The sequence below is a fragment of the Ciconia boyciana genome, chromosome 5, assembly GCF_034638445.1.
Source record: "Ciconia boyciana chromosome 5, ASM3463844v1, whole genome shotgun sequence".
Classification (NCBI taxonomy): Eukaryota; Metazoa; Chordata; class Aves; order Ciconiiformes; family Ciconiidae; genus Ciconia; species Ciconia boyciana.
In genome coordinates, this window is record NC_132938.1 from 69,179,636 (window position 1) to 69,191,689 (window position 12,054).

The 12,054-nt window shown below is 38.9% G+C and overlaps 1 protein-coding gene across 2 annotated transcripts in view; it reads left to right on the top strand.

Moving 5' to 3' along the window:
- ZNF827 (zinc finger protein 827) overlaps positions 1 to 12,054 on the top strand; it is a 110,428-nt gene that overhangs the window by 37,803 nt on the left and 60,571 nt on the right. For both annotated transcript variants that reach the window (XR_012042703.1, XM_072862766.1), the window contains exon 4: positions 3,960 to 4,449. Coding sequence is in view for 1 of the 2 variants with exons in the window: in XM_072862766.1 (XP_072718867.1) it covers positions 3,960 to 4,449 (490 nt within the window). In the remaining variant the exon portion in view is untranslated. The remainder of the gene's footprint in view (positions 1 to 3,959; positions 4,450 to 12,054) is intronic.

Sequence of the window (12,054 nt, forward strand, 5' to 3'; positions counted from 1 at the left end):
GGAAACAAGAGTCTAATCATGCACCTGGCTGTCTGATATAATGAATTGTAACTACTGAGGGAAAATATCTGAGTATCGTTGTAGACAGTTCAATGAAAACCTCTTCTTGGCACGCGCAGCAGTGGTTAAAAAGTACATCAGATATTTGAATGTCTGTAGAATAAAACAGAAATAACACTGAAAATACTACAATGCTATTATTAACATATGGCGTGCTGCGACTTACGATATTCACTTCTGGTCACTGCATCAGAAAGATGTATCAGAAATAGAAGGGATTTTAAAAGCTGGCAATGAAAATGATTAGTGGGATGGCAAGAACTCCCTTTGAAGAAAGAAGCTGAAAAGAATGGGACTGCCAGGTATAGAAAGGAGGTGTGATCAAAATAATGCATGTGATAGAAAAAAAGAATCTGTTCAATTTATCTTCTCTTTCTTGTAATGTAAGAATGAGGAGGGAGCAAGACAAACTGAAAGAAACAAACAAACAAAAAAATTGACCAATAATAGATAATTTGTACCCAAGTCCTCAAACTAGGCCTAAAGTTTGTAAGGAGTGTATAGTTCTGTTGAAAATTACTGCGTACGTTATATCAAGCACACACTGAAAAAACTGTAGAACCACAAAATATTGTTTGAGACTGGGAAGACTGTAGGGTTAAAATAAAGATGATACAAGTACTTTGCACAGTCAAGGAGAATATCCATGGTTAAATGAAATAAACTCAGAAGGTAGAAGTCCTTAAACGTTTCTGACATAAGTCAAACCATAGTTTTATGGGATTTTGAAAGAACCATTCTCTATGAGCAGGTTGTGCACTGTGGTTTGTTGCAGCGTAATTCAGAGAAATCCAAATCTGGCAGCAGCTGGGCTCAGAGTGGGTCTTTGGAGAAAACCTGTCAGCTGCCCTCTTGTCTCCTCCTGCCTGTGGTTCTTGCAGCAACAGTCTAGCTGAGTCTGAAGGGGACATCTGATGGTTTGGGTAGCATTAGCACAGTGTAAGAGCCGTTCCATGTCTCATGGAGGGAGAAGGCAGCTTTTTGGATTGTAACACTGCATTACCTGGGTCTCCCCTGTGGCTTTCCGTGTAGCTCTACAGGGTTTCTTGTTTCTTATTCTTCAGCAAGTAGTTGCTGCCTTGACTTTTCCCTCTGAATAGCATAGAATGGCAATTCTTGGCTCTTTTAGCTGCTGTCAAATGAGAAAATAAGAGGTAGTTTTTTTCTTTAAAGGGACTTTAATTCCTAGCTTCTGTTTCTAATAGTGTTCGAATTTTTAAATATATATTATTATTTATTTTTGAGAATTAAAAAAAATAATGTCTTATGGTGGGACTGGACCCAGGATATTGGGAGCTAAATATTGGGCTTGATGTTGTTTCATATGGGTTTTTTGTAGATCTAAAATTTTTCCTTTCCTAACTCTTAAATATTTGGGTTTTAATTCTGTCATTCCTTGGCTGCAAGTTATAAACGTACTTTATTTTATGAGAAATCCATTGGTGATGCTGCTATTGTCTTTGGGCAGGAGAAAAATCCCAATCAGGTGAATCAGTCCCCCCTGTTCACATCCATTCTCAAAAGATATTGCAGGGGTGGCATGCCATGCTCCTGGGAAGAGGAGGTGGGCTCCCACACACTTTGCCACCCGACTGCAGCAGTGACAGCCTTCAGAAGGCATCATATTGATGATTGTGATAAGCGGCCTCTAGAAGAAGTGGTTAAATATGTAGGCAGGGAAATGTTGATTGAAGGGGATCCTGGAGAGAAACCCTGGCACGCAGAATCTTAGTGGGTGTAAGAGAGAAAGTTGCCATGGTGAGAGTGCTTGCTACCATTAGTACATCTCCGTGCTCTTCATGAAGAAGAGTGCTTTCATACTGCTGTTTTCACAGACCATCCTGTTTCCAGTAGTGTAGACAGGCAATCTGGTTGGCATTTCTGTTGTAACCTCTTAAATATTTAGAATTTATTGTGCTGCTATTCTTCTGCAAGGTTGTTGCTTTAAAACTGTTTCAGGTTAGCATTAGCTTCTAATTTTTTTTGTTGTCAGGTGCAATTTTAAGATTCCAGAATTAATTTGTCTGTAAATGTCATGTTTATATGATACTGAGAATGTCATTCTGTAAAGCGGCTGGCCAAGAGAAATTCTGTCTTGCTATCTGTTTGTTTATTACCTAATCTCTGGAGCCCTTGAAGAACTAGTGAATGAAAAGTTAAACAGCACTAATGAAATGTGTCTTCACTGAAAAAGAGGGACGTCTCCCAGCTTCAAATTTTAGCAGACCTGAATTCAGGTCCTGTGTATGTAGGGCTGGGAATGCTGGATATGAGCTTGTGACTGAATTCCTCTTACTATATAGAAAATGAATCAGGCCAAATCTACAACCATGGGAAACTCCAACCTGAATTTTGACAGAGCTGTGTTTGGGAAATGCTACTGTTACCCCAGAGCTCTGCAACGTCTGCACCAGGACTCTCAGAATCTAGATCTCAGCTCTGCAGGAAACTGGAAAGTGCTGAAAGCCTTAGCTAAAGCTAGGTTTTCCAGGCTCCCTGGTGTAGAGTTGAGCTTTGATTAGAGCTGGAGCTCTCGAGGCTTTTGGACTCCCAGGCTACAGCAGCGAGCCTTGGATCCCTGGCACAGCTGGCTGCTTCTGAGCCAAGCCCAGGGAGCGGGGGGTAGAGTGCCACTCAGTAGGGTAGGGGAATCACGCCTCATTTGCCAAGAGTTCATCAAACCTCTCCATGTTTCAGGTGAAATATTTTGCATTCAAGAAATTGCCATTTTCCAACAAAAATCTGTCTCACTGAAATGTTTCCAACCAACTCGAGTCACAAGTGAAAACGAATGTGTGGAGCTCAGTCTGGTGCCAGTTTGTCCTGATCACATGTTCATCAATTAGTAAGGAAAAATGTATGTATTTGCCAGTCTTTCTGCAGGGAGTAGTCCAGAGTGCTACTGTCAGGATTTAAAATTCATTTTTGAAGCTATAGGGAAAAAACTTTTCAATATACCTGCCACTATTATGCTGGACTCAGTTATTCCTTCCCTTTCATGAGTACTGTGTTAAACAAGAAATTGTATAATTATATGCATATAGTTTATATTAATGAGTGTGTCTGTTCAAATAATATGTAAACCATTACAGATGGATGGATGGAGTTCTCTTTAAAAGGTAATCAGGATCGGGCCTGAGGATACTAGGCATTGTAGTCATACTGGAGCATGCGACTTCTATGAGAAAGAGCCTGCAGTCAAAATATGAGGACAGTAAGATTAACCGTGATCATTAATTGACTGATAAAATAGAATAAATGGCAAACACCATCTCTCATGTTTGTATTTTATCGTAACAGAGCTGTTTATTTTCTAGTAGAATTAATTTGCAACAAACTGTTTCAATAGTGTCTTGGTATTGCCAGGTGCTGTGTTTTTACTCTAATGATACATGAATCGATGATGGACATTGCTATGTTGGTTGGTGTTTTGCTGGGTTGCTCTGAACAATTGCTATTTAAGAGTTTGCACAGAATGATCATGCTTAGCAGAACATGTAGTTGATAGGGTTTTTTTTGTTTGTTTTTTAATCAAGAAAGCTAGTAGTTATAGCTTGGAAGTCTTTTTATGCACTGACAGGTCATCAGGATCCAGTTGTAAGGACTGTTTGATCCAAAGCAGACCATCATTTCTATGCTGCAGAAGCAGATGTTCCTGGTTTGGTTTTTGTTTTTTTTTTTTAGTTAAGTCTGAAGTTTACGTTCTTTGACTTATATGTGAAAGAATCCTACTGTTCTTAGTGCCTGACCTCTTTGCAAGTGCTCAGAATGAAGAGTTCACCCATTAGTTAACTTTCCTTTTTTTTTAAATGGTGTGAGCAGTGTAGAGTTGGGATTTCTATAATGCTAGTAAACTGTTTTGCTTAATAGATGCTTTTATCTTTCACCTCTTGAACCAGGTTCATCAGCACCAAGACAGGGGTGAGACCTTTCAATGCCAGCTATGCCCTTTTACCTCCTCCCGCCACTTCAGCCTGAAACTCCATATGCGTTGCCATCAACATTTCCTCAGGACAGAATCCAAAGTGAAGGAGGAAATACCAGAAACTGAGGTGAAAGCATCACCACAGCTAAATAGTGACTCCTGCCCAGGACCACAGAGGGAAGGAGGTGGACCTGACCTTACAGGATCAGCATCTGCATCTCTATCTAAAACACCTGATGTGGCTGGGCAGCCTAGTGGAGGTATTCCACCTTTACTAGTGAAAGAAGAGCCCAAAGATGACAATGGCATCTCAGCTGCACCTTTTGCTCTTAGCACTGTTGACAGAGCCTCCAACAACACAAAGCTGAAAGACTCCTCTGACTTTGTGGCCAATACCGCATCAGCACTATTCAGCCAAGACATCTCTGTCAAGATGGCATCAGATTTTCTTATGAAGCTGTCAGGTAATTGAGCAGCAAGCGGTAGCATCAGCTGCTCCTTTATGGGCTAAGAAGCACTTTGCCTTGGGTTTGCCAAGTCATGGAATTGCAGGGAGAAAAACATTGCAACTTCTTAACTTATAATTTCTTGTTTCTTTTGATAAGGAGAGGTGCATGATGGAGGGAAGAGGGGAAACGGTGAGAGAAGAGAGGGATTTTGCTGTTTAATGACTGGGATTGGGAGTGAGAACTTTTTATCCAGGCTTTCATATTCATTGACAATTACCTTGGCAAACCTCATTTGGTGTGTTTTTCAGGCATGCTGAAATACTTGTAGTTCTGGTTTGAAATCACTGAGGGTCACAAGCGCCCAGCATGTTAGAAAATTCAGTTCTTAAGTTCTTTGCCTTTACCCATCTGTTGAATAGGACCAATAAAGTATTGGTCTCCTTCCTTTCAGAGCAGTATTTGAGGTCTAACTAGTAAATACGTGTGAACTATTACTGTTACCACATTTCTTGATTATTAACACTTAAAAAAATCTCTAGAGATTCATGAACAGCTTTTAAATTTTTTTACTATTTTAATTGAAATCCATATCGAATGCAAAGCATGTGTTTATTGTGTTTTCTTTCACTGTCAGATTATTGCTGTAAGAATGATATTCATATGTGAGACTCTGAAGTGGAGGATGTGTTTAGGGTGAATCTGTTATATTTTATGTGCTTGTTTATTGATTTGACTGAACACTTCAGAATTGTGGATGTGCTGGGGGGATGTTCTATACTAAATGTTTTCAAAATTGACCTTTAATTTTTAAAGAGAAAGAAGTCAGGAAAAATGTCACTGAAGAAACTTCTGTTTTACAAGGAGATGGCAGTCCATATGGCAAGTTTTAGACTTTGGAGGTAGAAGATATCCTTTTCAATAGAGAATAATTGGTCACCTTTTTCCTTTAAATGGCATGTGAGCTGCATTTTAGCAAATTTTATTGTCACATAAACTAAGGAATTAGGTCTGTCCTAATGCCATTGCCTTGGTGAAACTGCAGCCATTTATTTTGGAAAGGCTTGCTGTCCTCATCTGTCCAGACCTTTATACCTCTGGGATAGCAATTCTGTGGGGAATCAAGTAGAATGGGTAAAAACAAGAAATCAAGACTGAGGCTTCATGGAACCAACCAGGAAAATGGAAGAGAGCTGAGGACAAGCAGGAGGTGAAATGGGCTGGCACAAATGGTTTGCCGTGTGGGTTGGAAGAAGCCACAGAAACCTCCCCTTAAAAAAAAAAAAAAAATCTGTTGATATAATTTATTATTATGACCAACAAAAAATGAGCGAGGATCAGTCTGTTTTGATTTGCTTGTACATTTTTTTTAATTGAGTTTCAAATTTGGACTCTATATGTAATCCATTTTTTATGTTGTCTGACAGCTGTCCCATATATGTTGTCATTCTGATGTCTACCTTAAATTTGGGTTGCTGTGCACTAAGTGGCTCCACACATCAACTGTACTGACCTGTAGGTGGTAGTGCTCATGATGGCTGCACGTAGCAAGAATGAGAGCAGAAAGCAGGAGAGGGGGGAAAGCCTGAAAGCTGAGAAAACATACAACATTCTGATGTGTTGTTTTTCATGTAGCAATTGATGGGCAGCTGTTTACAGTTTGGCAGACGGTCATGTTTTCAAAGTCTGATCTATTGGCATCAGAAAAAAGATACAAATGTACATTATTCATGCAAAAGGCCTATGCAGTTATTTCATGGTGACTTACTAAAGGTCTTGAAACCTGACTTGTATGCACTGTTACCTAGCAACAAGTTATAAAGTCACTGGGGGAATGAGATGTATCTGTAATTTTGTATGTGTGCATATTTGGATGAAAATGTACTGCCAGTCACCAAGTTTACTACACAAGAAGAGCAATTTTAAAAGGAAAGGAATTTCTTTTCTCCTGAGATTTATATTGTGTTATGATATGAGTGTTATATACATTTAGCTCATGCTTTCCTTCATACAGTGTGCATAAATTTAGAGTAGAAGTAATTCTCTTTTAGAAAGTTGGCCAAGTGTTAGCTGCATTTTTTTGACTGCTTGCTGTGCTGAACCAAGTTCCTTTGAGTGATTTTTTTTATTACGACACTCTCTTGTTAGGCCCATCAGAACTTCAATTATTGGTCCTACCTTTTCAATGATATAAATCTTTTGACATCTCAAATTGTATATGCCAACTGTAACAGCCAATACAGATTTGTCGAGACCAAATTATGTCAAAACAATCTAATTTTCTTCTCTGACAGGCCTTGTGGCTAAGACAGAAGCAGTAGATAGATATATAGACTTTTAGAATTTGGCATTTATTCTTATTGAATATTGATGCTTTAAATGAACATTTATTTTTGCTTGCCAATGTTTATTGCTCCTCTTCTTCTTGGTTGATGTCAGTTTGTATGCCTCCAGTTTCATGGGAGACCTCAGGGCCTGTTGGTTTTCCTTTCTGTGCAGTTTCAGCCTCCTCTTTTTCTAAGCGTGTGACTCAGAGGAGCGCTTGTCTCCCTTCAGGCCTAAGAGTTACAGTTTCTAGAAGTTTGTGGTGTGCCTAGGGTGAAAGATGGTACAAAATTGGTGTTTATTAACTATTATGAATTTTAAAATTGAATCTTAATAAGCATGTATATAATCTTGTCTCTCAGTATTATTTCTGATTGTGCAATGCAGTACCTTTCTAGTCTAGATGAAGTGCATATCAGATGGTTGGAAAATAGCACACTGAAAGTAGTTCACAGTCAAAAGAGAAGAATTACAGTCAAAAGAGATCTGTAAAAAATGTGCAACTGTTCAACAAACAGTTGCACAAGTACAAAACCAGGAACAACTAGCTAGGTAGCAGTTCTGTGGGAAAGGAACAACAGTTAACAATGTCACACTGGTGCTAAAAGGGCAGTCATTGTACTGGGATGTGTACAGAGAGAAACAGCCTCAAAGAAGGCAGAAACAGTCCTGCTCTTCTCAGTCTTGCTGAACTCCAAGGTTTTGGCGCTATAGTTTATGAAGAGTGCGGACAGTTGGAAAGACTTCAAAGGAGAACAGCAGAAATGACTGGAGGTTTAGAAAATGTGTCCAGTGAGGTTGGATAAAAGGGAGTGAGGTTGTGAAGCCTATAGAGAAGGCTAAGGAGAGTCATTAATAAGCCTTTAAAAAGTTTGTCATGGGGAGAAGGAAATAATCTGTTGGTGATTCATCGTAATTAGGACAAAAAATAACAGGTTTATATTGCTGTAGGGTTTAAGTTGGCATTAGAAAAAGCTTTCCAAAAGTTGAGGTAGTTAAACCTCTATGATAGTTTGGCTGGAGAGATTGTGGCATCTCTGCCACTGGAGAATTTTAAAAACAGGTTAGATAACTACCTGTCAGATATGGTTGATCACATACTAGGCAGTAGGATGGACTAGGTCTGTGTATCTCAGTGAACCATAGGACATCAGAAGCAGTTGCAAGAAATTTCAGCTGAACAAAAACAAGCAGCAAGCTGTAGAGAAGCAAAGTGGGGAGAAAATTTACACATGTTCAAAGTTAGACCTGATTTAGAGTGGGCCAGAAATGAATTGTGATGACACTGCTCAAAATGGCCTCTGAATTTTTTTTCAGAAAGGCTTAGAGGAGCTTTAGATTTAAAGAGGTTGAGAAATACTAGTGTGGGTGACCTTCTGAGATCCCTTCAGCCCTAACTCTGTGCCATTGCTTGCCAGAAAGATTTTTAGTTACTTGTTTTATGAAATAAGACATGACACAAATCACCAAATGTAAATCTAAAAATAATAACAAATGTTGAATTTTTTTCCAGATTCCATTCTCTAGGTCCTAGTTTAAGGTAGGAGATGCTTTTAAATTCACAAGATATTTAAAAGGGTTCTCTGAAATTTTATTTAAATTCGGAAAGGGTTACTGTTTGTAAAGACAATTAGCAGATGACTCAACATATAAACAGAAGAATATTTAAGCATGGGCATGTTTTTACCTTCAAATCTTCCCCTTCTTATTTCAGTAGGACTGCTTGTATGCTTTAAGTTGCCTGAATGCTTTACTGGATCAGTGCTTTGCCAGAATGTTTTCTTCCCCCAGTCCATTAATTCCACATTGAAACTTTGTAACTGCATTCATATCTTAATTTGCAGAGTATTTGCTTTTCCTGTTTCAAAGGTTTCAGTGGCAGACATTACACAGCACATCTCTTTAAATACTCATGTCCTTCCACCTACTTCTAAGGCTTGTTTTCTTTTGTAATAAAAAACAGCTTTCACAGTGATCCAAATTACAATGGCTGGTATACTCTAGTGAAGTTATTACTGTGCCTATGTTATGTGCTGCAGTTACTTTTCATAACATTCGAAAATAAATGAATCCCATCAAAATGAATGGGATTCTTGCACTATTGATCTCAAAGGAATTCTGTGTGGAAACAGTAATTGTAAAGCATACTTCATTGCTGGCCTCTCTCCCCCACCTTTCTGTGTTCACCAAGTGCATTACTCTAGAAAGCGTGTCTCTTCATCTTGTGATGGTGTATATTATTGAGTGTGCCCTGCTTCTGCAGTTCTTTTTATGTTCCCCAAGTTACTCACATGGAAAAACATTAAAATAGAGAGAAGGAAGGAGAGATAACATGCTGAGGGTTTTGGGCTGGCCTTGTTAAACAAATGAGAAACTATGTTTTCCTCTAGTTTAAGTCATATCTGCTGTCACTATCGTGTGAGGAGTCAAATCTTTATTTTGGAAAATAATGCCACCTTGGGATTTAGGTGACTGTCCAAAGTACTTGGACTTAGCATTCATGTTTTATTAGCTGATTCCATTAATGGAATAATGAAATAGTAAATCATCAGACAGCTACGTAGAAAATATTAGTAGATAAGCTAAGTAGTCACTTAGATTATTTGTTCTGTTTGGCTCTTGAAAATTACTGCATTCCTTAAAGGTAACACAAATAATTTGAAATGTTTTAGCATTTGCCATTGACAGTACTGAACTGACTGGCTTGAACTCTTCAAACAGCTATTTTTAATAAAATAAAAGCATGTCCAATTAAATTGTCATAATTTATGTATTTGTGTAGCAAGTTCCAAAGAAAAGACCACGTTGCCTATATTTAGGATTCATAGTTTATGCCAGAATGTAAAATTTCAATTAGAATATGTAAGCGCACAGGACTGGCAATTATTGAGCCATGTCCTTAATTTAAAAATACTGTGAATTCCATAATGCTGCTGTCAGTGTAAATACCCCTGATGTCATCAAGATCTCTCTTTGAAGTCTCTCTCTAGACTCACATTTTCATAATTTCCATATAGACCTTTACTTTAAAATAAAACTGAAAAAGGGCAATAGCATGGCTAATTAAAACTTGGGCAAATAAAAGCTTGTACTAATCTTTGCCACTGATATATCACCACCCTTATAATCTCTTTTCAGCAATTGCAGCAATTCACATCCACAATTTCCCAACATCCTTAAAATCATATCCATCATGTTTTACACCTTGAAGGAATATGTACAATTTAGCAAGATAAAGCAGTGTAGACTCTGTTCTAATTCAGTCATTTAAAATGCAGGATAACAAACTGCTTTTTTGTGTACTCAGCCCAATGCAACTTAAAAGAAGACGTGAGTATGATTCTGGACCAGCTCTGTGCTTACAATTTAGTTTTAATATCTACACAAACTCTTATACTTGTAGTATAAGACTAGACTAGGTCTGATGGGTCTTTTGCTTCCCTGATTACACTATTACTCTGGGCAGAAGTCCTAGCTCATGAGCCTTTCTGTCACATCTATCCAAAATGGGAATCAAAGGCATTGTTGGTTCAATCATCACTGATAGTTTGGTTAGGTTTTTGTTTTCTTAAACAAACATAAAGGTCAGTCTGGTGGTGTTTCTCTCCTTCTCTGTTTCTGTTCCTTTGTAGAGGGAAGAAATTTCCATACTGCAAACAATTCTTTCCTGTCAGCAACAAATTTCCTTTTGCTCCTTTCACTTTCCTCCCTCTCTTTTCTCCAGCTTCCCCAGCATTCTACCTATTCTGCTGTTATTTTGATTTTTACCCAGAAAGGAGAAGATGGTCTTGGCAGATATTATAACGTTGTTCAGCAGGTGGGACTTTGGCTGTATAACAGACATCTTAGGGCATGGAGGGATGTGTGGTCCTACAGGTGCCTTAGCAATTTGCTTAATTCCTCTATTCCACTTCGACTAGAACATTGTGAAATTTTGAGGACACAGTAGGAGGACTGGTCATTCTCCAGTGCTGTGTCTCATTTTGCTTGACTACAGCTCCTTGAATGCAAAGCAGCTTTAGAGAAGATCAGGATAGTTAGCTGGCCTTTTCTTAGCTTCTGCTTGCACATTTTTAACATACTTAAGCAAGATGGTTTGGAAGACCTCATATTTTAAGTGGTCTCTCAAAGCCCAGAGTTGGCAAGTCTTGGCATCATCATACTTCTCATGATTGTCTATTCTGCCATTACACTGCTTTGGTAAAAAGAAATGTTTTTATGCTGAGCGCCCTTGAGTCATAGAGTAGCTTTTTCATTGATAGTTCCCATCCTCTTCCTTGGAGCCCTGTAGGTTAGTTTATTTGGCTGAGGGCAGAGTAGAGGGCTTTGAAAATTAGAAGTAATTGAGTTAGCACTCCCAGGAGGGGTAGGTAACATGAGGTGCTCTGGGACAGATTAATACTCCAGGGCAGAAGGCACTAAAAAGAAATGAGACACCAGCTAGGCTGTCCTGCCAGAAGAACAGTATTTCTCCTTTTGGGCCACTTACAGGGTAGACAGCCTCTATGTTTAATAAGTTGAACATAATTTATCAGACCAATTGGATTTTAGCCTGGAGATTCTCCAACAGGTTCCAATAGCATAGATTTTTCTTTGTGAAGCAATTAGCTCACTAGTGGCTTCTTCTGCAGTGTTTGTACCCCTTACTTCTTGAATGTCATCAAATATAAGCCATAGTCTCTATGCAGGATGTCAACACCTGTGCACGTTTCAGTTACTAGAGTGAAAATAGTAGAAGATTCAAGTCATACCCTTTATTGACCACAGCTGCCTTCAGGATGATGATACCCAGTGTTGGGGAAAATGTGTCTTCCAAATGCTGTGAAACTGATCTGTCAAAGGTCCTTGGTTTCTTTTGACAACCGCAGCTCACAACTTGCCACCTGGAATGGAAGGTTCCCTGTGTCATTCAGATGCTCTAGCTCCAGTAGGACCTGGATAAAATGCTGTCCTTACTTCCTCAGGTAGAAGTCATGCCATGGTTCTCTTGGCATGGCTCTGAGGATAATCACAAAGGGAGGTTTTCCTGCAAGATCTCAAGGAGATCAGTTCAATTTGCAGTGCCTTTTGGAATGTGTCCTGACTTTCCCCTTTTCCCTCAGCCATGACTGGCCTGCTCTCTCTCATCTTTGTAGCTGTAGTCAGGCATCACTTGTAAAATAATATGGTGCAGCGGTGTACTGTGGCATTTTCATCACAGTTCCTTTTGACCCGGACTCTGTAGATGCTTTTTCTTATGGTCTCTTTTGTGGCAGCATTTTTGTTGTGGATTCTTTTTTTTTTCTTATGTTCTTTGCT